Below are 27,672 nucleotides of genomic sequence, written 5' to 3'. Positions count from 1 at the left end.
TATAGTAAAACACCTCAAAATGCAGTCTGGAGACCAAGCACTATCTGCATCTAGACTTCCATGTGAGTGTGTGTACACACATGCATGGGGGTATGTTTGCATGTGTGGACACTATATGCCCAAAGCTGAGTGCTTCAGACTCACACACATCTCCATACCATCTGCTTAGCTCTTTTTCGACCTGCATTGCTCCTGCCTCATCAATTTGTAGATATCCTGTTCCTCTGCATTTCTTTATTTGACTTCAAATGTAGTCACTGGAAGTTGGACCCAAGAGAACAAAGGATATGAATTTCAAAGGGTCAAATTTTCAATTTCCTATTTAGTATTCCAGTTACATTATGCCTAATATAACTTAAAAAAAATACTGGGGTTTAACTGAAACTTCTCCCTCAAAATCACTTGATTCAAACTATAGGACATGCCGACACTGTTCTAAATTCTATAGTCAGCTCATCTACCAACATTTTACGCACCTGGCTCAGCATTTAACCGGCAGCTGTTAAGGAATTCGGCTGAGAAATAGATATCAACATCACAGAAAAACATCAAGACCTCTCCCTTGTCCCAAGCTCGGGCACCCACATTTAGTCCTCGTCCACGATTAAATTCTTCATTCAATGAGACCAAGGTGTAATTGTGAAAATTAGACTCACTATGAGGAAAGCACACACAACAAATGATAAGTCCCACTTAAAGTTACCAATTTTCTTCCTTCAACACAGCTTACAAAATATGTTTTACACTTCAAATATTTGATTATATTGGTTCTACATTCACACAGGGAAAGAAAATCCCAGCTTCATGTGTATGATTATCATCAGGGAGAGATATTCACCAAATGCCCACATTTGAGGCACATTTTGGTGGTATGAGGCTCCAAAAGTGTTAAAGTGGCCACTGCCCTTTGGAATCTTAAACACCTTCTGGGGAGATGAAAAATACACAAATGGAAAAAGAGCTGTAATGTCTGTTAATAAATAATGCATTCTAATTGGATAACACACACAAAGATCACTCTCCTCCTGCATCTGTTGGGTCTTTGCACACATGTCCCCTTATCAGAGGGATCCTCCCTAATACTACTTGAGAAGCAGCTCCGACCTCCCAGTCCTTCATCTCCATCCTCTTCCTCAGCTGTTTTCCTTTATATTGTCAGACATGTTTGTTCCAGTGTCTCTTCCACTCTGTGGGAGCAGGGATTTTGTTTTGTTCGTTACTACGGACAGTGTCCCCTGATAGAGTAGGAGTTCAATAAATAGTTGCTGAATGAATGAATGAACAGCAGTTCTAAAAAATACATCGCTCATGTCTGGAGTAGTTAGATAAGATGTTAGAAGTGGAACGTGAGTTATGCCTTGGTTAAAATGTTGAATTCAGTGGTGAGCGTAAAGGTCATTCAAGAGAATTATTCCCAAAGGCAAAGAGGTAAGAATGTAGAAAGCATTTTAGAGAAAAGGGATCAGACAAATCAGATTGGTACAAAAGGACCCTAAAATGGGAACAGTGAGATAAGGGTCAAAGGAATCTTAAAATGGGAACAATGAGAGAAGAGTCAGACAGAAGAGTACCTCCCATGCAAGGTTAAAGAAATCGGTCAGTATTCTCGGTCAGAGAATCAGCAGGGCTTTTCTGCTAGGGCAGTGGTTCTCACAGTGAGGCCCCCAAACCCACAGCATCAGCTTCCCGTGGCAACGTGTTAGAGAAGCAAACTCTCAGACTACACCCAGACCCACTGAATCAGATGCTAGGGCTGGAGCCAAGCTTCTACATTTTCACAAGTCCTCCTGGTAACTCTGGCACTGAAGTTGGAGAACCACTTACTGCAGCCTAATCAAAAAAGTAACATTTTAGGAGGATTATGCTTACAACAGTACAGAATGGGTAATGGAGAGATGGAAAAAAGGCTCAAATAGTGCATGGAATGGACTCCAAGTGCTCTGAGTGCCTAAGACTCTTTCCCCCATCTTAAGGATTATAAATCTCTCCTCTGTTGGGTGAAAACTGCCCACTGCCACCCCACATACTCAGCATCAAGTGGAGGCACTGATCACAGAATACCCCTCACTCTCTGCCCACCCCAACCACAGTAATTTCCTAGGGGTGGGGACCAGGCTTAAGCTGCGCCAGTCCCAATACCCCCACCCCACCTGGCCATAGTGACTGGCTCAAGAGTGGGCAAAATGTCCTTCCCTGGGATTTTCTCAACTGGAGCTGGGAGAAAGCTCTTTCCTCTCTGATGGCAAAGCTGAGAAGATGTGAGCCCAGAGCCGCCAACAGTCATATCCCTCACCATGTGGAAGAAGCCAATCTGCAACAGGAGAATGAAGTCAACATGCAGAGAAAAACAGACAAGGAGACAAGAGAATTTTGATGGTATTCAAGTCTCTGGTTCCAATCCCTGAGAAACCAGAGTTGTTTTGATTTTCTTCCCCAAATTTGGTTGTAACAATCCCTTTATTTCTGGGAGGTATGCAAGATTCTTCAATACTGCTCCTATTTTCCTTAAGTAAGCTCAAGGTAGGTTTACACCATTTGCCACAGAAGTGTCTTGACAATACTTCAGTATTACCAGTGTGAGCTCGTGGCACTTAGTAGGTGATCTAAAAACACTAAGGAGGGAGAGGAAGGGAAGAAATGGAGGAATGGGGAACCAGGGTTAGGGTGGTGGCAGTAGCAAGGAAGAGACAGAGAAGAGGTCTTGTGAAGTAAGTAGGAACTAACTGATTAGAGGTAACTGGAGGCAAAGAATAAGTAAAAGACTGTGGCTCTCAGAAGTTATGCCCAGGGGATGGTGAAAATGGTTTTACTCTGAACTGATAGAGGGCCATCAGGAGGAGGAGCTGGTGTATGGAAGGGGAAGACAGTGAGTAGTGTCTATATATATCAAGGCTCTGAGAATCCCTGCAGGTCAGGGACTCAGATTCACCCATATATGCCCACTCTTCTTCCAACTACGCCAGACTCCCAAGCAATGTACCTGGAACACAGTAGGTAGGACTCAATGAATGTTAGTTGAATGATTTGAGAAGAACGGCTGATCAAATCTGGGCTCTTGGCAAATGGCCACAACTGGCAGAAAGGTAAAGAAGCAAGTAAAGGATATAGAGCTGGTGTAACCGGTTAGAGATGATAATCAACCTAATAGTTTACATTACATATACTTACATTTACAACATAGTTACATTTTACAAACATAAGAAGAACATTTTAAGATGGAAATACTGGTTAGGTTGTCAAAGGTAAAAAAGCAATGAAAAAGAATAACAGAAAAGAATTTGGCAGTTAAGTCGTATCTTTGGGCCCATGATTTAGAAAGAAAAAGACTGAGAAGCTAAAGAATAATTAAGTACTAAGGGATTACTAATTCATCCATTCAAACCTCTGAGCATCTACTATGTGCCAGGTACTGTATGACTTGCTTAGTTATGAACTACTGTCTTGTGATGTTGAGCTGTGAAAGGACAGAAACGTAATGGTAGCGGCTGGGCACTTCAGAGTTGAGTGGGAGTTTCTTAAGGATATGGGAGACCTTGGCACTGTTAGCAGGGGGAGAAGGAGCCTGAGGAAATGGAAGGAAAGAAAGGTGACAAAAAAAGAGACAAGTTCAGAAGATGATTATGTCAAAGTGAAGGAATTAGATTTAAACAAAGGGAAAGCACCAGCAAATACACAGAAGGTGAATGGGCCAGAGAGAGCATCCTGATCATGCCAAGCTGCCTGTAAGCAGGGAAGGGAAGTTGAGTCATGTAGGGTTGCATGTGAAATGAGGAACTTATCATCACCACAACCACCCACATGCTCAGCCAACTTTTAAATAATAGTTACTAAAAATTATTAACTCATTACATATCTGAAATTCTCTTTTAGCAATGTTATATATCAAGGACTTTGCTGTGGATGTGGTTCACCAACCTTGTGACAGATTCTAGGATGGACTTGACTTTAGACAGTCCTTCTTTGCCAAAATATACCACTGTGAGATGAATCTTCTTGTCTTGATGAATACAAACATCCCTAACAGAAGTGAAAAATAAAGTTTATTCAGGAAAACATGAGGCACTATTTATTCAGAAAGCAACCACATGAAGCTTTAACAAGAAAATGAGGCATTACTGACACAATAGTAAACATAAAAGTGGCAATACTGATGAATTATGGAAGGCACAAGATCTATGCCTGAATGGGTGCACCCCTTGGAGGCCCATGGAAGCAGTCTGACATTGTTGCCATATTTCAAAACATTTTTTGAACTTTTGCTTTTGGATTGCTTTCAGAAGCAAATCACAAGCTGTTCAAGGAAATAAACTCAATTGGTTCAAAACCAAATAAATAAATACTGACCTTTTGGATTAAGAGTCATTTTGCCTTCAGACTGGCTAATTCCAAAAATTATAACTATCATTAAAGAATAATATTTGCCATGACTGAGATTACTTACTGTAAATAATAATGTGGCCTTTGAAAGTAATTCTAAGACAGGCAATAAAAAAAAATGCTTTAGGAAATCAGATCTCAAGTGAGCTATTTGGAACAGTAAATCTCACTTGGAAGTATGACTGCCAGACATTCAGTTGCAGAACAGTTTTAATTAACCTTTTAAATCCAACAATTTCAATATGAGAATAAAGACTAGGATCACAAAGCATTAAAACTAGTATATCAAAGTATCTAAAACATTAAAAATATTAAAGTATTAAAAACATGGAAACTGTTAAATCAAAAAGCAGCATTTTCCACAAATAGTTTTCATGTGTAGATAATTATTTAACCCTTCAGCATTTTAAAATATCCAAATTTGATAACATAAAAAAACCTTTACAAATTCTCTGCTTTGCAAGATGAAATAACTTTCTCCAACTTTTAGTTTAATGTTTGTATTTCTAAATGTATTTCAGTTAAAAAACTGAAATCATTCTCAAGGGGATTTTCTTGTGAGACACCAGTATTCTCTGTCTTGATTGGAGTGGTGGTTCGCGAGTGTATACATTTGTCAAAAGACATTAAATCCCAGCCTGGACAACATGGCAAGACCCCTTCTCTACAAAGTTGTACAGAATAAAAAAGATGGCATGCACCTGTGGTCCCAGCTACTTGGGAGGCTGAGGCAGAGGATCACTTGAGCCCAGGAGGTTGAGGCTGCAGTGAACTGTGCTCACTCCACTGCATCCTAGCCTGGGTGACAGAGTGAGACCTTGTCTCAAAAACAAAAAAAAAGAGTCATGATACCCATATCCTTAAAATATGTGGATTTTACTGCATGTAAATTATACCTTAGTAAAGTTGATTTTTTAAAAATTCAACTTGTCTTAAAATGAATTCACAATTATCAAGGCCATCAAATTTAGTTTCTAATAGGTGTCACTCAATTTATTTCATAGTTCAAATTGTCTATAACACAATACACTACACATGCTTTAAAAAAAGAATATAAAAAAATAAAGTTCCCCTAAAGCCTATAAAATTATTCTAAGTAATTATAATCAGTGAAGATAAATTAAGGAAATCTGAGTAAAATGTGATTTTTTTTTTTTTTTTTTGTTGAGACAGAGTCTCGCTTTGTCGCCCAGACTGGAGTGCAGTGGCTGGATCTCAGCTCACTGCAAGCTCCGCCTCCCGGGTTCACGCCATTCTCCTGCCTCAGCCTCCCGAGTAGCTGGGACTACAGGCGCCCGCCACCTCGCCCGGCTAGTTTTTGTATTTTTTAGTAGAGACGGGGTTTCACCGTGTTAGCCAGGATGGTCTCGATCTCCTGACCTTGTGATCCGCCCGCCTCGGCCTCCCAAAGTGCTGGGATTACAGGCTTGAGCCACCGCGCCCGGCCAAAATGTGATTTTTTTTTAGGAGAATGTAGCTGAATCGTTAAGCCCTGACAGTTACCTGAAGTTCTGCATGAACTGTACAAATGCTTCAGTTCTTTCAGCAAGTGGCACAATGATATTAATAATTGATCTAGTGATGTCAATCATCTCACTCTTCACTTTCATGAGAGGTCCAAAAGGGCGGAAGAGGGTCACATGTCTATATTCCATAAGGTCTGCTTTCTTAAAAAAGAGTTCATACTGCGTGCCCTTATCTCTCTCAGTGCGATAATAACCTAAAGGTTAGGAACAAAGACATCTCCATGTCAAAGTTTACAAATTCAATGGGAAGACAGATTTTACTCACTTAAACATCAAGGGTATTAAACCAGACCCGCAGGATTTTTACCTATTTGTGAAAATATTTATCCCCACTGCACAATCAGTAACAATTACTCCCTTAAAAGAAAAGGAAAGGTTAAAAAAAAAAGTTCACTGTTCTGTTATTTTATTCAATCTATAAAATATACTACGAATGACAATTATTCCTTTTTACATATGACTTTTTAAAAATACTAGAGCCTATCAATATGGTAACCATGAAAAATAAAGACATTACTTCTAGCAATATTAAAATCTAGACCCAAGAGTCAAAGTTTCTATTGGTTTAGGTCAACTAAAAGAAATCTAGTGCCTTCATGTCAGTTATGTGATATAAGAGTGCCATGTGGTCTCAATTTTGAGGATAGGGCCAATCTAGTGAAGGAGACAGAAAAATAGACAAATAATAACAATAGTGTGCTATGTGATATATATATCTGTATATATATGTGTGCATACATACACACATATAAAATCACTGACTAGAGTGAAGTCAGACAAAGAAAAATTGGTACAGACATAAACACAGTGATTCGAGATGCCTTTGAGAGAAAAGCATGAGTATCTACAAGGCAATCTGATTGTTTTTTTAGATGGAGTCTCACTCTGTCACCAGGCTGGAGTGCAGTGGTGCAATCTTGGCTCACTGCAACCTCCACCTGCCAGGTTCAAGCAATTCTTCTGCCTCAGCCTCCTGAGTAGCTGGGACTACAGGCATGCGCCACCACGTGGCCTAGCTAATTTTTGTATTTTTAGTAGAGACGGGGTTTCACCATGTTGGCCAGGATGGTCTCCGTCTCTTGACCTCATAATCTGCCCGCCTTGGCCTCCCAAAGTGCTGGAATTACAGGTGTGAGCCACCGTGCCCAGTCGCAATCTGATTTTTAAGTGTGACACTCAGGAGACAGAAGGTTAGACTTACAGATGTGTGAGTCACTCAGTCAATATCTGGGTATAAAAAGGTGAATAAATTAGACTTGGTCCCAACCCTCCTGAGGCTTACAGTTTAGTAGGAAGCATAAGCCAGGAAATGGGCAATGCCACATACTGTGACAAGCAGTATGAATGTACAGGTGACAAGAGCACACAGAAGTACTGCTGTCTTAGACTTGAGGTTGCAGATGACTTCTCAGAAGAGTGATATCTGAGCTAAAGTCTAGAAGAGGGATAGGAATTAGCTGTCATTACTAATTATTAGTAATTACTCTCCCTGCAGTGGGCAGACAGTGGCACAGTAGAGGAAAGGTGAGGAACAGAATATGTTCCATGTAGAGAAAAATCCTGAAGTATCAGAATCCAAGGAGAGTTATAAGACAAAAGCAGGAGCTGCAGCATATAAAACTGGCAAAGCTCCCTTTCTTTTTAGTTAGAGCTGATGTGAGGACATTTTACGCATGTTACTTAGTTATTTCCTCCGCAGCTTCCAATTCTGCCATAAGCTACAAACATACAGTGAGAAGACAAAAAGCTGAGCTTGCAGAAAAATCAGAAGAGTTTTGAGAAAAATAATCCATCAAAAATGGCAGGAAGTGACAGCAGAAAAAAGAGGAGGCCACAAGGAAAGGCAGCTGCAATGCCACTGCAAAACATAATGCCCTCCCTGATGGCCTCCAAAGGCCTCGGTGTATTATAATAATGCTACTGTGCAGCAAGTGATGGCCATGACGATTTGGAGTCAAAAAGTCTACATGTGCTATGCCAGGGGTCCCTAACCCCCAGGCCACAGACCGCTACTGGTCCGTGGCCTGATGGGAACTAGGCGGCACAGCAAGAGGTGAGTGATGGGAGCCTGGCAAGCATTACCGCCTGAGCTCCGCCTCCTGTCAGATCAGGGGCTGCACTGGATTCTCAAAGGAGCGCAAATTCTGTTGTGAACTGCGCATGCAAGGAATCTACACTGCACGCTCTTTATGAGAATCTAACTAATGCCAGATGATCTGAAGTGGAACAGTTTCACCCCAAAACCATCCTCACCATCCCATGGAAAAATTGTCACCAATGAAACCAGTCCCTGTTGCCAAAAAGGCTGGGGACCACTGTGATACACAGTTTATAGAATCAAGCAAAGAGAACTTTCAAGAAACATTTATTTTCAAAATGGTTTAAGTCAGCAATTAAACGTCTAGCAGTGAGTGTAAAGGTGTAAAGGAGATGGGTAGGGATATAGAATTATTACTGTTAATATCAATCAATAAGTATCTTAAATTTTATAGCAGTGTTCTTCAACCTCTAGTCATATCCCATCTTGACACATAAAAATCCCATACCCTTTCTGAAATATGTATGAGGAAAACAGATTATTTCCTTACTTTTCCAAATGCCAAATATGCTTTTTAAACTATGTATGACCCCTTGTTCAGACAGACACTTCTCCTTCCTCCAATACGAAAAATAGCTAAGAGTCTACTAATATTTTCTTTATCAAACGGTTTTCAAGTTTTGAGTCTTAGTTTACACATTTTTAAAAACATAAAAAACACCGAGATCAGATAAGTAATATAAATCATACACATGCAACAAGAGCTGTTTTATTCTATTTCCCTAGTCCTTATTCTCCAATTTTATTATGATCTCATTATACCTTTTTCCAGAAGGCCACTTAAAATTCTTGGTGGAATGACGTGCGAAAACTTTAAGTGTTTTAATACTGTCGACAATGACTGACTTATGTTACCAGCATACAATACTAGCATTTGTCTTACTAATATAATATTGACCAACGTATTTTTCACATTACCTTCTATGAAGTCATTTTCATTAAATATCAGTTTCTCTCCAAGTGGACCCTCCTCATCTTCTTGTTCATCATCTTCATCAGGATTATTAATGACCTCCAAGCCAGCTTCAATAACTTCCACCAATTCATCTCGTTTGTCTTTTCTAACTGGTTTTTCTTCAGGATGGCGAGTGAGACCCATTTCCAATTGAAATACTTTCATTAAGGTAAAACTTTCAAAGGGAATGACCCCATACTCACTGGGTAGTTTGGCCCCTATGCTAACTTCAGCTTTGTCAATTTGGGAATGAAGAAACTCTAAAAGATCACTAGGTGCTTGCTCTTTGTTGCTCTGATAGCCTATGCCATTAGCCCCTACATTCTTTCTTTCTTGCAATGACCTCATCTTTTCACTCATTTCTTGTAACTCTTGTTTTAGTTGAGCAATTTGGCGTTTCAGACTGGTTGCCCTGGTCTGATAATGTTCTTCTTGTTCCTGTAGGAGGGCTTGATAATACTCTTTACCATAATTTTCCCCAATAACACCAGGAAGAGATGCATTTCCATCAGTCTGGGGGGCACATTCCAGGAGGTACATAAATAATACCAAACTGCAGAGCAAAGCGAGGCCCAACAGCAACCAGTGGGTCCGGGTGTGAAGAATCAGTCCTCTTCTAGGCATTCTTATTAATGTGTATTTGCCTAACAAAATAAGCTCTTTGTGTGTTCATACCTTCAGTAAAAAGTTATCAAAAATTAAAAACAAAATCAGAATTTCCATAAAAGGTACCCAAATAATTCTGCCGTAGCTTTAAGTTTTTCTTTCTTCAGCAGTCATGACTACTTGCAGAAATGGGAAGTTATGTATACTTTCTGTATTGTTACCATGATATCCAGAATAAAGCAATCTGACATATAAAATCCATTATATTGGTAGTGATTTTTCTGAAAGACACAGATCAGAATCAATCAGAATTTTGTTCCCTTAAGGATATCAAATTTGTTTGTGGCTTCAGTGAACTTAGCTACGTGACTACTACATGCAGAGAACTATGAGAGGTACTAATATAATTTAGCATATTCAGTAAATACTGGGAGAATTTTTTTTTTTTTTTTTTGAGACGGAGTCTCACTCTGTCACCCAGGCTGAAGCGCAGTGGCACGATCTTGGCTGACTGCAACCTCTGGCTCCTGGGTGCAAGTGATCCTTCCATCTCAGCTTCCCAAGTAGCTGGTACTACAGGCACCTGCCCACCACACCCAGCTAATTTTTGTATTTTTAGTAGAGACGAGGTTTCACCATGTTAGCCAGACTGGTCCTGACCTCAGGTGATCTGCCTGTCTTGGCCTCCCACAGCCCTGGGATTACAGGTGTGAGCCACTAAGCCTGGCCTGGGAGAATTTTTAAAAATACCTTACAAAACAATAAATTATGTATAATACTTTTAACTAGTATGTCTACACGGCTATAACTTGAGTCAAAGAAACATTAAAATTACGTTCAGCATAGTGTATATTACATATATTCTACTGTTCTCTAATTTTTTGAAAATTATATTGCCTATAATTCTTTATTAACATAGTATTTCAATTACCGCACCATTTCCCAACTAAAGCTTATGTCCATTTGGGAACTGAGTTTATAGAAATTGTTTCTGTTATAGTAATAATGGTTTACTGGAGAGAGATATTTTCTTCCAGTTTATTCAACTCAAGCATTCTACCTCATTAATTTCTACTGCTCAGCTCAGCCAGTCTAGAAGCCTTAAAATTAAGTGGGGGAAAGAACAATTTCATAAGCTCACAGACATCTGAAAAACACATTAAGAAAACATTTTTATATCCAATGTCCTCCAGTAGATTATTTGCACATTAGATTACACAATTCTTTCCACTGTATTATGCATCAACAGATTTCCTACAAGTCTAGAAAGGTTTGGAGTCTATACAAAGAAAAAACATGAAGAATTTAATCATCCTTATCAGCAGAGAAAAAAATTCAAAAACCATTTATACATTTATAAAATTACATGCCATCGTTCATGCCACAACCAGTTGTGCAAACTCCTCCATGTCTTTAATGATTCTTAACTCTAGAAATAGAGGTTTAACTTAGGACAAGGGAGGCAAGGAGGCCTTCACTGCAAAGAGAACTTCCATCGTAACAAAGTGCTTGTTGAGAAGGATAATGTGATATGACAGCAGGCTTTTAACAGTAATGGTTTTCTCACTGCAGCAAAACCTGGAAGATCACTACAGATTATCAGTCCTAGCGACTTTTTTAATGAGTAAAAAACCTGGATGCTTTCTGTGGCAAATGCTGCAATGCGTTTGTTTTTGTTTTTGTTTTTTGGTAACATGTCTGTATAAAACATAGGACAGATGAAAACTTCTTATGGCCAATATACCACAAATAATGGTCTTAACTCTCCTTAGTCATTTATTATTTTAGTAAACCAAATGATAACCAAGTATCTTGGAAAATTTAGTTCACTACAAGGAAGTCTTTTTTTTTTGAGACGGAGTCTGGCTCTGTTGTCCAGGCTGGAATGCAGTGGCGCGATCTCGGCTCACTGCAAGCTCCGCCTCCCGGGTTCATGCCATTCTCCTGCCTCAGCCTCCCGAATAGCTGGGACTACAGGTGCCCGCCACCACGCCCGACTAATTTTTGTATTTTTAGTAGAGACGGGGTTTCACCATGGTCTCGATCTTCTGACCTTGTGATCCGCCCGCCTCGGCCTCCCAAAGTGCTGGGATTACAGGCATGAGCCACCGCGCCCAGCCAAGGGAGTCTTTTACTATGACAGTATCTCTCTTACTGATTATAAATCTTGTTTGAGTGACATAGAGAAAAACAGAAAAAAATAGTTGGCTTTAAGAAATACTATCTAATTAAAAAATAAGAATACGAAACTAATATTATTTCCAGGACTTAACCATACCTCAAAACCATAATCCCTAGCATAAGAAAACACTTGAGTTTCAAAACCTAGCAGTAGCTTTTTAAACTATTATTACTAGTCCATTTATTAGGAAAAAGAACTGAAAATGTGGAGACATAATCTTGTAAAATAAAGATATACATACTTTAATAAAGATACACATACTTAAGCATACTATACTCAAAACTGAAGTGAAACTGGAACAGAACTACCACTATCTTTTATTAATATGGTACCTCATATGTTTTCTTTATATACACAATGTATTTTAGACAATGAGCTATAACTCAGACAATGGGTCACTACTGAAGGTTTACTTTTCAATAAAATAGAATGGAAAATATCAGTGGCAGTGTTAAAGCTAAGGTCATCTTTCTTCCTCTTCCCTTTAAGGGAAATACAGGTTTTGAGATATCCTACTTAATATTACAGTTGAATATTTTCTGATAAAATGAAAGAAAGGATACTGTAATTACTTCAGAATGTAAATGTTAGTTGCATAATTCTGTGGTTATTAAAAATGAAAGATTTCAATTAAAATTTTATTTGCCTAGTTCCTGAAAAGAACTCTATGGCCATAATCTAGAAGATTACATTATAACTGTTCTATCATATAAATTATGTTAAGAATATTACAGGAAACATTTTTCTGTTGTTACATCTTGATTGTCATCATTCTATGAAATGTGTTTGTATCATGAATACGGTTCATTCACAGCCCAGAGTTAATCCCAACAAGCCTTCTAAGCACAAATGCAGATAGTTAAGTGTTTTGAGGAGAGAAAAGGATAACATGAAGATGGGAAAATAAGCTGTTAAAGGTATGTAACATGAAACCAAAGATCTCAGGATTGAAAGAAACCTTACAAGCCCTCAATTCTAACTCTCTAAAACTGACTAAAAAACTGACTTCCTCTTACAACCAAGATGAAGTAATGGGCCAGATTTACTCTCAGATTTGCTCTCTTTGGTTGTCTTGAAACAACCAAAAAAAAACCAACCCTTTCTGCCAAAAAACCCAAAATATGAAACAATGATTTTCAAAATATTTAACATCAGGTAACAAAGGACAGTGATCCCCAGAGAAACAAGAAACAAATGGTTGCCAGCTTACTGCTTTAGTTTCTGAGCCACACAAGGAGGGGAACCTAAGCAGAGCCCAGCAGATTCCCTGAGTTGATGGGATGCAGCTCACAGTCTGAGGAGACCAAGGTATGTAGGATTAAAGCAAATAGTACCAGAGTGGATACAGCTGCAGAGAGAGAGAACTCCAGAAATCTGAATAGGATATCCCATGGGTATTTGGCAGCGCACTGATCAGTGAAGGCTTATGAGGCAACTAACGGGCTAAGAAAAGGACCACACACAAAATTAGAGGACACAGAACCCAGCATTCATACAGGGCCAGGATTAGTGCATGTTCCCACCAGACAGACTGGAAAACCTCAAAATTCCCAGGGCACTGGGTAGACTAGCACTCAAAAAAGTCTTGTCTCAGTAGTGGGAAATAATTAGCTCCAGACTAAACATGACACTAATCCTGCCAATACATCTTAAAAGCAAGACTTGAAAGGATCACATTATTTCCAAGTAATAGCACAATAAGCCTTAAGAATATTTATAAGAATATAGAAATATCCAGTACTCAACAAAATAAAATTCACAGTATCTGGCATCTCAACAAAAATTACCAGGCATAAAAAAATATGATCCATAATGAGAAAAATTGATGATTAAAACTGACCAATGATTAGAACTGACAGATGTGGGAGTCTGCAGAAAAAGCACACCAAAACAGCTATCATAACTGTATTTTTAAAATGATGTTTATGTTCAAAAATTTAAGTAGAGGTATGAATGACATAAAAGAGATCCAAGTTAAACTTCAAGAGATGAAAATTTCAGTGTCTGAGATGAAAAATACACTGAATGGGATTAATGGCAGATTAGATATTTTAGAAGAAAATATTAGTAAACTAAAGATGTAGCAACAGAAACTATGCAAAAACAGAAAGAAAAAAGAATGAAAAATTTAAACAGAGCATTGATAAGCTCTGTGATAATTTCAAACAGCCTAATACACATGTAAATGGAGTCCCCAAAGAAGGGGGAAGGAGTTAGGAGAAATAAATAAAGAAGGCTGAAAATTTCCCAAATTTGATGGAAACTATAAACACACATAAGAAACTCAACCAATCCCAAATAGCCATAAAGAAAATTGTAGCAAGGCACATGATAATCAAATTGCTCAAATCCAATGTAAAGAGAAAAATCTTTAAACTGGCCACATGAAAAATGCACATCACATACAAGGAACAAAAGATAATAATGACAGATTACCCCTTGAAAATTGCAAGTAATTAGACAGTGGAACAATTATCTTTAAAGAACTGAAAAGAAAAATATACCAGCCTACAATTCTATACCCAGAAAAATTATCTTTGAAAAAGGCAAAATACTTTCCCTACATAAAAAGCTAAAGGAATTCATCACCATCACACCTGTACTGTAAGTCTTTTAGGCACAGGAACATAATACCAGAAAGGAATATGGATTTATACAAAGCAACGGAAAACATCATTAATGTTAAACTACATTGGTAACATAAGATTTTTGCTCATTATTATCTAAATCTCTTCAAAAGATAACTGAATAAAATAGACAAAATCCTAGAAAGATAGAAACAAAACTGATTTAAGAAATACCGGATATGAATAGACTTACATGACAAAAGATTGAATTAATAGTAATAAAAAAAACTACTCACAAAGAAAAGTCCAGGCCTAGAGGCTTCACTGGTAGAATCTACCAAATATTTATTTATTCTTCTTATTTTTTTGAGAGAGTTTTGCTCTTGTTGCCCAGGCTGGAGTGCAATGGCGCAATCTCAGCTCACTGCAATCTCTGCCTCCCAGGTTCAAGGGATTCTCCTGCCTCAGCCTTCCGAGTAGCTGGGCTTATAGGCATGTGCCACCATGCCTGGCTAATTCTGTATTTTTAATAGAGATGGGGTTTCTCCATGATGGTCAGGCTGGTCTCGAACTCTTGACCTCAGGGGATCCACCCGCCTAAGCCTCCCAAAGTGCTGGGATCACAAGCGTGAGCCACCACGCCCAGCCTAGTAAACATTTAAATAAGAATTATTATTATTAAATAAGAATTATCTTCACAGACTCTTCCAAAAAACAGAAGAGGAGGAAGCATTCTATAAGGTCAGTATCATCCTACTACCAAATCCAAAGACATTAAAAGAAAACCATAGGCCAATATCCTATATGAATATAAATACAAAAATCCTCAACAAAATACTAGTAAAACGAACCCAGCAATATATAAAAGGAATCATACATCATGACCAAGATTTATCCCAGGACTGCAAGGCTGGTTTAACATCTGAAAATCAATTAATACAATATACCATATCAATAGAAGACAAAATTCACTTGATCATCTCAACAGACATGGAAAAAGCATTTGACAAAAACACCATTTCGTAATAAAAAGCATTCAATAGGGGCTGCGTGCAGTGGCTCACACCTGTAATTCCAGCACTTTGGAAGGCCGAGGTGGGCGTATCATGAGGTCAAGAGATAAAGACCATTCTGGCTAGCACGATGAAACCCCGCCTCTACTAAAAATACAAAAAAATTAGCCGGGTGTGGTGGTGGCATGCACCTGTAGTCCCAGCTACTCAGGAGGCTGAGTCAGGAGAATCACATGAACCTGGGAGGCAGAGGTTGCAGTGAGCCGAGATTGCGCCACTGCACTCCAGCCTGGGCAACAGAGCGAGATGCCATCTCAAAAAACCAAACCAAACCAAACTAAACCAAACCAAACCAAACACCATTCAATAAACTAGAAGAGACCTTCTTAATATAAGAAAAGGGACCTACAAAAACCTCATAGCTAACATTGTATTTAATGATGAAAGACTGCATGCCTTTCCCCAAGATCAGGAATAAGACAAGGATGTCTGCTCTTGTCACTTCTATTTACATTGTTCTAGCCAAAGCAAGTAGTCAAGAAAATGAAATAAAAGGCATCCAGATTGGAAAGGAAGAAGTAAAACTATCCTTATCTGCAGATGATATGATCTGTATGCAGAAAATCCTAAGGAATTCGCTAAAAATCTATTATAACTAATAAATGAGTTCAGCCAGGTTGTAGGATACAATATCACTATACAAAAATCAATTGTATTTCTACATATTAGCAATAAGCAATCTCAAAAAGAAATTAACAAAAACAATTCTGTATACAATATGGCATTGAAAAGAACAAAATAGTAATAATTTTAACAAAAGAACTGCAAGACTTGTATTCATAGAAACTACAAAACATTGTTGGAAGACATTTAACATTTAAATAAACAGAAAGACACCACACTCATGATTGGAAGGCTTAATATTGCTAAAAGGATAATGTTCCCCAATTAATGTACAGATTAAACACAATCCTCTTCAAGAATCCCAGTGGACTTCTTGAAGAAATTGGCAAGCTGATCTTAAAATTTATACAAATTCAAGAAACCCAGAATAACCCAAACAATATTGAACAAGAAAAATGAAATTGGAGGAAAACACTTCCCAATTCCAAAAATTACTACAGAGCCATAGGTAATTAAGACAATGTGGTATGGCATAAAAACAGACATATAGTCAATGGAATGGAACTTAAAGCCCAAAAATAAATCATCACATTTATGGTTAGTTGATTTTCAACAAGAGTAGCAAGGCAGTTCAATGGGTGAAAGAATAGTTTTTTCAATAAATAGTACTGGGACAACTGGATATTTACAGGCAAAAGAATGAAACTAGACTCCTACTTCACACCACATTCAAAAATTATCTCAAAATGGGTCAAAGATCTGAATGTAAGAGTCAAAACTATAAAACTCTCAGAATAAAACCTATGTGTAAATATTTGTAACCTTGGATCAGGCAACAGCTTCTTATGACACCAAAGTCAAAACAAGTATTAATTGGACTTCATCAAAATAAAAAAAACTTGTGTTGCAAAGGACATCATCAAGAAAGTGAAGAAAAAACACACAGAATTAGAGGACATTTGTAAATCATTTGTCTGTCTGTCTTTAAAACGAAAAAAAGAAAAGATAATTCGACAAGCAAAAGACCTGAACAGATATTTCTGTAAAGATAAATGAACGGCCCATATAAGTACATGAAAAGATGCTCAACACCATTCGCCAAAAAGGAAATGCAAATCAAAAGCACAATTAGATACCACTCCACATCCACTAGCATGTAATTCAAAGTGAAATCATAGACCTAAATGGAAAACCTAAAACTATAAAACTAAAAGCAAACATAGGATAAAATCTTTGTCACTCTGAGTTAGGCAAATATTTCTTAGATATGATATTTAACAGCATAAATGATAAATTGAATTTCATCAAAATTAGTAATCTGTGCTCTTTCAAAGACATTGTTAAGAGAATGAAAAGACAAGTCATGGACCTGGAGAAAATATGGGCAAAGCATGCAGCTTATAAAGGTCTTGTACCAAGAATATATTTTAAAATGACCAAAATGAAATAATAAACCAAACTCAATTAAAATGTGGGAAAAGGCCTGAACACTTCAAATAAACACTTGAAAAAGATGCTCAACATTGTTAGTCACTAGGGAAATGCAAATCAAATCATAATGAGACACCACTACACACAAGGGCTAAAAATATAATGGCTAACATTAAAAAGAATGACTATACCAAGTGTTGTTAACGTGGAAGGACTAGAACTTTCATACACTGCTGATGGGAATAAAAAATAGTTTTGTTAATAAGTTATGAACTTAACAAGTTATTTTCTTTCTTATTAAAAAAAAAAAAAAAAAAAAAAAAAGACAGGACCTTGCTCTGTTACCAAAGCTGTAGTGCAGTGGCTCTATCATATTGTAACTCAATGCAGCCTAACTCCTGGGCTCAAGTGATCCTCCTGCCTCAGCCTCCCGAGTATCTGGGATTACAGGTGGGAGCCACTATACCTGGTGTGATGGCTAATATTGAGTGTCAACTTGACTGGACTGAAGGATACAAAGTATTGTTCATGGGTGTGTCTCTGAGGGTGTTGCCAAAGGAAATTAACATTTGAGTCAGTGGACCGGGAGGGGTAGACCCACCCTCAATCTGGGTGGGCACCATCTAATCAGCTGCCAGCGGGGGTAGAATAAAGCAGGTAGAAGATGGAAGAGCTGACTTGCTGAGTCTTACGGACTTCATCTTTCTCCCATGCTGGATGTTTCCTGCCCTGGCACATCAGACTCCAAGTTCTTCAGCTTTTGGACTCTTGGACTTACACCAGTGGTTTTCCAGGGGCTCTTGGACCTTTGGCTGCACAGACTGAAGGCTGCACTGTTAGCTTCCCTACTTCTGGGACTCGGACTGATCCACCACTGGCTTCTTTGCTCCTCAACTTGTAGATGGCCTATCATGGGACTTCACCTTGTGATGATGGTATGAGTCAATTCTCCTTAATAAACTCCCTTTCATATATACATATATCCTCTTAGTTCTGTCCCTCTAGAGAACCCTAATACACTTTGCTAATTAAAAAAATTTATTTTTTCTTTTTTTTGTTTTGAGACGGAGTCTCGCTCTGTCGCCCAGGCTGGAGTGCAGTGGCGCGATCTGGGCTCACTGCAAGCTCCGCCTCCCGGGTTCACGCCATTCTCCTGCCTCAGCCTCCCCAGTAGCTGGGACTACAGATGCCTGCCACCTCACCCGGCTAGTTTTTTGTATTCTTTTTAGTAGAGACAGGGTTTCACCGTGTTAGCCAGGATGGTCTCGATCTCCTGACCTTGTGATCCGCCCGTCTCGGCCTCCCAAAGTGCTAGGATTAAATTTTTTTTTTTTTTAGGAGAGAGAGTCTTGCTATGTAGTCCAGGCCAAGTTTCTTAATAAGTTAATAAGCCTACTCATATGATCCAGCCATTCCATTCCTAGATATTTACCCAAAAGAAATGAAAACACATATTCATACTATTAAAATAAGATGGAGAATAGGTCTGTAAATCTCCTGAACAAAGCCAGTTAAGCCATTAAAACAACCCTGACCTTGCAAATATAAGCAATAGAAGCAAAACTTAATTTGGGCTGTTTGCAAATGTAAAACTTTGCTTATTTTTTGTCTGTGCCTATATTAAAGAAACATTAGGCTGGGCATGGTGGCTCATGCCTGTAAGCACCTTGGGAGGCTGAAACAGGAGGATCACTTGAGACCAGAATTTGAGATCATCCTGGGCAATATAGCTAGCGAGACCTTGCCTCTATAAGAAATTTAAAAAATTAGCCAGGCGTGGCAGTGCATGTCTGTAGTTCCTGTTGTCCTGGTTACTTGAGGCTGAGGTGGGAGGATCACTTGAGCCCAGGAGTTCAAAGCTGCAGTGAGCTACGATCGAACCAAAGCACTCTAGCCCTGTCTCTTAAAAGAAAAAAAAAAAAAGAAACAAACAAACTTAGGTTATGCCAATTAGAAGCCATCAACTAACTTATATAACTAGGGACTTTACAATAGGATGGACTAAACAAGGCAACTGTATAAATGCAATTAATCAAATATTGTCTTTGCCTTGCTTCCTTGTTCATCCTATAGAAGTCTTCTGCTCACATTCCTTTGGTGGAGTCCCAAATCATTTTTGATTTGTTGCTGCCTGATTCATGAATTGCTGTTTGCTCAGATAAAACTCTTTAAAATTTTATTCTGCCTCAGTTTATATTTTAACCATACCAAAACCTGTACGCAAATGTTCATAGCAACTTATATGTGTAGAGCCCAAAACCAGAAACAACCCAGTGTCCATCAACAGGTAAATGGACAAAATGTAAAACAGACACACAATGGAACACTGCTTAGCAATAAAAAGGAATAAACTCTGACACATGTTTCACCATGGATACATATCAACAATTACTCTGAGTCATAGGAGCCAGGCAACAGAAGTACTTACTATATGATTCTATTTATATAAAATTTTAGAAAATGAAAGGTAATTTGTGGTTAACTGAAGGTAAATCAGTCAATGATTTCCTGTGGGAGGTGGTACCAGGAAGGAATTATAAAAAGGGATGGAAAAACTTTTGGGAGTAATGGATTTGTTCATTACTTTCGTTGCAGTGATGATTTCACAGGTGTATACATATGTTAAAACTTATCAAATTGCACACTTTAAATATGTGTAGTTTATGTCAATTATACCTCAATGAAGCTGTTTAAAAAATAAAGCCAAGTCAGATTTAGTAGTAGTGCCAAAAAGGCATTTGTAAAAAAAAAATAAAAAACCAAAAATCCTCCAGTTTGTTTACTGAAGTATAAAGATTTATTGATTACAAGTTTGCATTTAAAAAACAAAACTAAGCCCCTCATCTCCCCAAAAGTAGAGTACTACATATTTCTCTAAAGGTCTTACCATATCTTTTCTCTTTGCCTTGTGACTTGGAGACAAGAGAAGTGTTAAAGATAGTTAATTCTACAGCATTAGTCCCTTACATAATAATATGACCCTTAAGGAGTTTCTACTCAATCTTGATTATACACAATTTTTGGTACTACGAACACAAAAGTTACGCATCTTTTCCAGGACGTGTACATTGCAGTATGTCAAGTTAACCTGCAAGACTAATCTACTGCCCTCTGAAGGATACAATCCATTTGAGTCTATTATAAAACATATTCTGTATAATCTTCCCAAATTTTCTGCAAAGAACAATTTCTCATTAAAGTTTTCAAAAACTAAATTTATAATTTTGAGTTCATTTTTTACAAAGCAAAAACAAAGTCACACAATTATCTGGAAAACATAAACCAGTCAGAAAACTAAACCATTATGAAGTGTAAATATCTAGGAAGCAGGAGATTAGAATGTTTTATTTCTTGGTAAGTTTTTGATTACTTGATGAGTATTACAGTGATGCATGGGTTGTCAATATGTTACTGAATAAGTGATCTGTAAGTACTGATCATCTGAAAGCAGCACTTATTCAACAAACACTTGATTACCTACTGTGTGTCAGGTACTGTGCTGAGTACCAAGGACAAGTAATATCAAATGGATCCTTTTGACAGCGTGTTTCTGGAGAAAACTATACTTATGGCACCCGGATTTCAGCAAGACAAAGGAGAAAAAGGTGCCAAACTGTGGCACAGTAAAAACAACTTAAAGAGTCAAGTGTAACAGCTACTTAATAGCTATGTAACCTTAGGCACAACACTTTACCTCTCAGGGCTTCCTCTAAAAAATGAGGCAGTTTTGCCTGAACAGTCAATGTTCCTTCCAAGATATTATGATTCCTTTAGTTAAACCACACACACACACACACACACGCACACAAAAATTTTTGTAGAGAAAACTTGATTTAAATGCACAGATCATTTAATTCAGCAATTCACAATTCCACTTTCCTGATTCCATACTACAGAAGTATCCATACTACTATATAAGGTCACATACATAGGATGTTTATCAGTGTTATATGTAAGAGCAAAATAAAAACAGAAGCAACTTAAAGTTCATCAATAGAGGTAAGGTTAAATTAACTGAAGACATTTACACAACAGAATATTTTAAAGGAATTACATACATCTTTATGTGCTGATGTAGATAATACCTACAAAATGGTGTTACCATGTTGCAAATATTTTTTCTCAGTTTGTCTTGTCTACAATAGGCTTGGGAGCCAGATGGCCTGAATTCAAAGATCTGCATCATGGTTTCCTACTCTTCATTACAGACAAATTCCATAATACATGTAAACTTCAGTTTCCTCCTCTGTTAAGTGGGAATAATTGCAGAACCTACCTTAGAGTATAATTATAACACTTATTCAAGTAAAACATGACAAGCATAAGTGCTCAGTAAGTGTTAGGTATTATTTCCTATTAAGCAAAGTTTTGTTGTTGGTGGTGGTAGTGGTAATAGACTGAAATCTATTAATCTTTTCCTACTTCTTGATTTTAGCTTCCCTACCCGAAGTAATCCTAATAAAAGTAAATTTTCACTCAAATAGATAGCTAATTCTTGCCATTTATCATGCAATCCATGCTCTTGTCACTAGTTTGAAATGCCACCTTTATCATTAGCAAAATTCCTATATATGCATAAGTCCATTTCTGACCTCTAAACCAGGAATCAGCAAATATTTTAGGTCAGACAGTAAATGTCACAACCAGTTGATTCTGCTTTTGCGGCACAAAAAAGCATTATTTTTTTTTTCTCCCCAAAGCATTAAAAAATGTAGGGCTTGGGCACGGTGGCTCACGCGTGTAATCCCAGCACTTTGGGAGGCTGAGGCAGGTGGATCACGAGGTCAGGAGTTCAAGACCAGCCTGAGGAACATGATGAAACCCTGTCTCTACTAAAAATACAAAAATTAGCCAGGCATGGTGGTGTGCACCTGTAAACCCAGCTACTCAGGAGGCTGAGGCAGGAGAATCACTTGAACCCAGGAAACAGAGGTTGCAGTAAGCTGAGATTGCGCCACTGCACTCCAGCCTGGGCGACAGAGCAAGACTCTGTCTCAAAAATAAATGAATAAATAAATAAATAAATACAAAATAAAAAAATAAAAAGTGTAAAAGCCAGCCTTAGATCACAGGCTATACTAAAATAGGTAGCCAGCCATACTGGCAATCCCTGCTTTAACTTCTAAAAAATTGTTACACTTTAAAAATTTCACAAAATAAATACGTGTGATAAAAAGGTTAAACATCATATAAGGACACACAACCCCAATCCCTGCTGTGAGCTGGTAGGGAAGAAGAGTGGGGAACAGTCAGCAAACCTAATACATCCTTCCATAAGCTCTCAGAAAAATGCATACTTCTTGATCATCCCCACTGTATAGATGAAGAAACAGACCAGAGAGGGAAGGGTTGATCTATATTTGCCAGTCCTTTGTCCTCTGATACTTATTTCTCCCTGGCTCAGGCTGCCCAAGACTCTGCCTGGACACTCCTACCTTCCGGATGTCTGTTATCTCTGTGGTTATTTCCTCTTTTCCGATTTCTAACGCCTCCTGGAACTCCTATTAGATGTATATTGGCTCTTCTAGATCTACTTTGCATGTCATGGCTAGTCTTTTCCACTTTCTTTTTCTTTCTTTCTTTCCTTTTTTTTTTTTTTTTTTTTGAGACAGTTTCACTGTCAGGCTGAAGTGCAGTGGCAGCCTCCACTGCCTGAACAGCTGGGATGACAGGTGTGCACTACCATACTGCTAATTTTAAAAATTATTTGTGGCCAGGTGCGGTGGCTCATGCCTGTAATCCCAGCACTTTGGGAGGCCGAGGCAGGTAGATCATGAGGTCAGGAGATCAAGACCATCCTGGCTAACACGGTGAAACCACATCTCTACTAAAAATACAAAAATTAGCCGGGCGTGGTGGCGGGCACCTGTAGTTCCAGCTACTCAGGAGACTGAGGCAGGAGAATAGCGTGAACCTGGGAAGCGGAGCTTGCAGTGAGCCGAGATCATGCCACTGAACTCCAGCCTGGGCAACAGAGCCAGACTCTGTCTCAAAAAAAAAAAAAAAAAAAATTATTTGTAGAGACAGGATCTCATTATGTTGCCTAGGCTGGTCTCAAACTCCTGGGATCCAGCGATCCTCCTGCCTCGGCCTTCCAAAGTGTTGGAATTACAGGCATGAGCCACCACACCTGGCTCTTTCCTACTTTCCATGTTTAAATATTCAAGAATTGATTGCTTTTTTTTCATGTCACCCTGTATGTGTTCAGTAGGCATAATACCTTAACAAATTTGAAGATACTAATACTTATTTTAAAGTTTTCTTTTGTCTTACATTAGCTCCACTGCTTCAGTGCCTAGTTCTTGTATTTGTTTGGTCTGAAGCTTCTCTTAGATGCTATTGATTTCCCACAAATTTTTAGTGATTTTTGTTGTGTGTTCACATTATAAATGTGCTAGTAGTATCTCAGTCCATATGAAAATCACTGTACTCCTGCTGTAAATTCACATTTGTAACTAGCCTTATAATTCAATTTTACACTTATACCTAGTGCTTGTGTAGCACGACAATAACAATGTTAAGTTCTTTGACTTGCAGTCCCATGCTTCTTCAATCCACTTTCAGTCATATCCTTTTGGTATTTCATTTCCTCTAAAAAACCACTAACTTGAGTAACATAGTTCTTACGTAAACGTTATGCTAAACTTCAGAGTCAGATCCTCACCAGCTCTAACAGACTTGTCTAACAGTTAAACAAACAATGACAGTCTGACAGAAGACGGTCATAAATGTGCAATCCAACGGGTAAATAATATGGTAATGAATGAATCACTTACGTCTTGAGCTCTTAATAGTTATGCTTTTTTTAAACCAACCTTGAATGTTATATTAGTTAAAATAAGTAATTCTATTACATTAAAAAAAACATGACTCCATGTTGGTTAAATTTTCTGCCTTTGGTTGGTAATGGTAAGGTTGGTAATGACTCCATGTTGGTAATTTTCTGCCTATGTCATGACTCAGTCATTCCATAGCTGACAGAAATGCATACAGATGCTCACCAAGACATTTAATTTACAAGGATGTCCACAGTATTCTTTTTTTTTTTTTTCTTTTTGAGACTGAGTCAGGCTTTGCCGACCAGGCTGGAGTGTAGAGGCACGATCTTGGCTCACTGTAACCTCCACCTCCTGCCTCAGCCTCCCCAGTAGCTGGGCTTACAGGCATCCGCCACCACGCCTCGCTAATTTTCATATTTTTAGTAGAGATGTGGTTTCACCATATTTGCCAGGCTGGTCTCGAACTCCTGACCAAGTGATCCACCCACCTTGGCCTCTGCAAGCGCTGGGATAACAGGCCTCAGCCACCATGCCGGGCCCACAGCATTCTTAATATCCAAAATACATCATATACAAAAATTGGGAACAAAAATGTCCATCAACTGAAGAGTAGTCACATATTATTCAATGGACTATTACACAATAATAATACAATACCATGAAATAGCATGAGTGTGTCTCACAAACAATATGCTGAGAATACTATGCAGTCCATTAACATGAAGCTCAAAACACAGAAAACTAAAAGCTGATAAGAGAAGTTAGAATACAGATGGGAAAACAAGGATATAATTGACTTGGAAGAAGCACAGGGAAACAGGATGATGGAAATGTTCTACGGTTATAATTTGATATATCTAGTGATTCCACAGGGTAATAAGTATGTAAAAATTCATTGAGCTGCACAATTAAGATTCGTGCTCTTGGATGAGTTTGTATCCTTTGTAGGGACATGGATGCAGCTGGAAACCATCATTCTTAGCAAACTATCACAAGAACAGAAAACCAAACACCGCATGTTCTCACTCATAGGTGGGAACTGAACAATGAGATCACTTGGACTCGGGAAGGGGAACATCACACACCGGGGCCTATCATGGGGAGGGCGGAGGGGGGAGGGAATGCATTGGGAGTTATACCTGATGTAAATGACGAGTTGATGGGTACTGACGAGTTGATGGGTGCAGCACACCAACATGGCACAAGTATACATATGTAACCAACCTGCACGTTATGCACATGTACCCTATAACTTAAAGTATAAAAAAAAAAAAAGATTCGTGCTCTTATTGATTTCATATGTATTGTATGCCTCAACAAAAACAAAGAGAAAAATGCAGCTTCTAAACTGGTTGGAACTGTGCTTAGTTAGGCCAAAATCCTCTGAGCCACAAATATTGGAAATTCAACATCTTTTTTCATTCTTTTAGTTACATGACAACTTTATGTTTAAAGTTGGTATAAGAATAATAGTACAAAATGAACGCTAACACTCAGTCCTAAAATACTTGGCTTCTTACTTCCAAGATCGAAAATACTATTTTAATACAACATTCAAAAAACATTAATTACCAGACATGAAGGCCCTGCTCCTGCGAGCCTTGAATGACGGTGAAACGTCACGACATCCCACATCTCTCTCAAAAGCATGCTAGAAAACGCCTCCAAGTTTAACAAGCCAAGGGCTCAGGAAGAAAAGCTTCAGATGCATAATCAAACTATCATACCGCCAATACCATCATCACAAACAGAAGTATCACTGTCGTGCTTCCTGCGTTGCTCAAGGGTAGGGTCATTTTTAAGGTGCATTCTAAGACAACACCAGAGGCTTCCCGTCTCCTCCGCCCCACTGAGCCCTCCACGACCAAGCATCTTTACCGGCGCTCGCTCTGCCATCTACAAATAAAGAGGGGCTGCGGGCAGAACTATTTTAACGCGATGACAAGGTCACCGCTGACCAAAGTTTATCCACTGAGAGGAGCAGAGATGGTGATGAGTTGGTAAAAAAGAAAAAAAAAAAAAAAAAAAAAAAAAAGACCAACACTGACACGCGAACCAACCGTCTCTGGCTGCGCTCTCCCCAAAACCGGAGCCTACTCCGGCAGGCTCATCCCTGAGGGACAGGGCCCCCCGCAGGACCCGTCCGCGAGGCGACCCCACCCGACCAGACAGGAGCCCGTAGCCCGGGCGCCCGCACCGCCCGGGCTCGAGCCGGCGGGAGTCGCGGGCGGGCGGGCAAGGCCGGGCCAGGTACTCACCGCGCTCGCCCGCTCTGCGCTCCACAGCCTCCTGCGCCGCTGGCACACCCGGGCGGCAGGCCGCCGCCGCCGCCGCCTCAGCCACCCACCCCCGGGCGCGCCGCCGCGCCTGAGCGGCCACTTCCGGCGCGCGCGAGGAAATGAGGCTGCCTCGCGCCCGCGGCCCCGCCCAGGAAGCTCCGCCACTGGCAGCTGGGTGCCGATTCATCACCGACGTGTTAAAGTATCTGTGTGTGTGCCTCCAAAAACCGTTTGTGGAGGCAGCAGAATGCCCGAGGCAGGAAACCGCTACGGCCTGCAGGCGCCCCTGCCCGGACTCGTGGACCGCAGCGCTGTCCAGCCCGGGAGCCGATCCTGGGAGCCCGAACGGGGCCGCGGGGCCTGCGTGGCAGCCGAGCCGAGGACTTCGGGCCCCAGGGCTTTGTGGAACGTCCTTTGGCGCTGGGCCGCCGGCAGCCGTGGGCGCATCATTGCATTTCCCTGGAGGAGTTCCCTCATCTGTTAAAGGAGGGAGTTGAGGCGGACACGCTGGGAAATGGCTTCGAGCTCACACACTGATTTTCGTGAGTGGGAAGAGAAGCCCTTTTCTAGGCGTCTTCCATGCCACTGTGTGTTCCAGGGTCCTCTCCGGGCACTCTGTCTCCCACGCCACCCCGAGCACGGCCTAAGCGGGCGAGCGAAGGCGCAGCGGCGCGGAGAGCCGGCTCTGGTGGGCACCGGGCGCGTCACCGCGGGCTGGCGGGGGAGGGGACGCTGGGAAACCCTCTAGAAAGAGGAGCCGCCACCGAGCAAATTCCCATCTGCCACGCACAGCTGAGCCTCGCCCTCCGCCGCCAGCAATTTTTTCTTTGTCCTCCTAGTCCTACAAACGCTGGGTTTCCTTTCTCATTCATGGACTTGTTTTCTCCCTGGATACGTCTTACTGCTCCTACCGTGTGGCCGCACGTCTGGCACACGGGCGGCGGGCGCTGCCTGAATCCGTGAATCCTCCCAAGCACCTGTGCAGCGGCCACGGCCCTCAGCTAGCGGCGAGGAAACTGAAGCCGCAGGGTCAGGGTTGGTTGCCACATGTTTTAAATTGCTCTTCGAATCTTCCATTAGAATTGTTTTTATTTATTTATTCATCTATTTTTTGATACAGGGTCCCGCTCCGTCGCCCAGGCTGGAGTGCAGTGGAGCCATCACTGCTCACTGCAGCCTCCCCACCTCCGACTCCAGAGATCCTCTCGCCTCAACTTCCCGAGTAGCTGGGACCA

General features: G+C 39.8%; 1 protein-coding gene across 4 annotated transcripts in view; it reads right to left on the bottom strand.

Moving 5' to 3' along the window:
• LOC105486613 (chondroitin sulfate N-acetylgalactosaminyltransferase 2) overlaps positions 1-26,519 on the bottom strand; it is a 45,211-nt gene extending 18,692 nt beyond the window's left edge. For 2 of the 4 annotated variants that reach the window (XR_011607980.1, XM_071070055.1), the window contains exons 1-4: positions 26,417-26,519; positions 8,920-9,843; positions 5,881-6,097; positions 3,916-4,017 (exon numbers count right to left, since the gene is read on the bottom strand). Coding sequence is in view for 3 of the 4 variants with exons in the window: in XM_071070055.1 (XP_070926156.1) it covers positions 3,916-4,017; positions 5,881-6,097; positions 8,920-9,580 (980 nt within the window). In the remaining variant the exon portion in view is untranslated. Of the gene's footprint in view, positions 1-476; positions 2,312-3,915; positions 4,018-5,880; positions 6,098-8,919; positions 9,844-26,416 lie in introns of those variants that run through there. The other 2 variants (XM_011749540.3, XM_024794359.2) reach the window with 2 other exon arrangements.
• Positions 26,520-27,672: the final 1,153 nt, after the last annotated feature.

This window comes from Macaca nemestrina, chromosome 9 (genome assembly GCF_043159975.1).
Source record: "Macaca nemestrina isolate mMacNem1 chromosome 9, mMacNem.hap1, whole genome shotgun sequence".
Taxonomy (NCBI): Eukaryota; Metazoa; Chordata; class Mammalia; order Primates; family Cercopithecidae; genus Macaca; species Macaca nemestrina.
The sequence above is the reverse complement of the archived record's forward strand: the minus strand, read 5'-3'. Positions and strand labels throughout refer to the sequence as shown.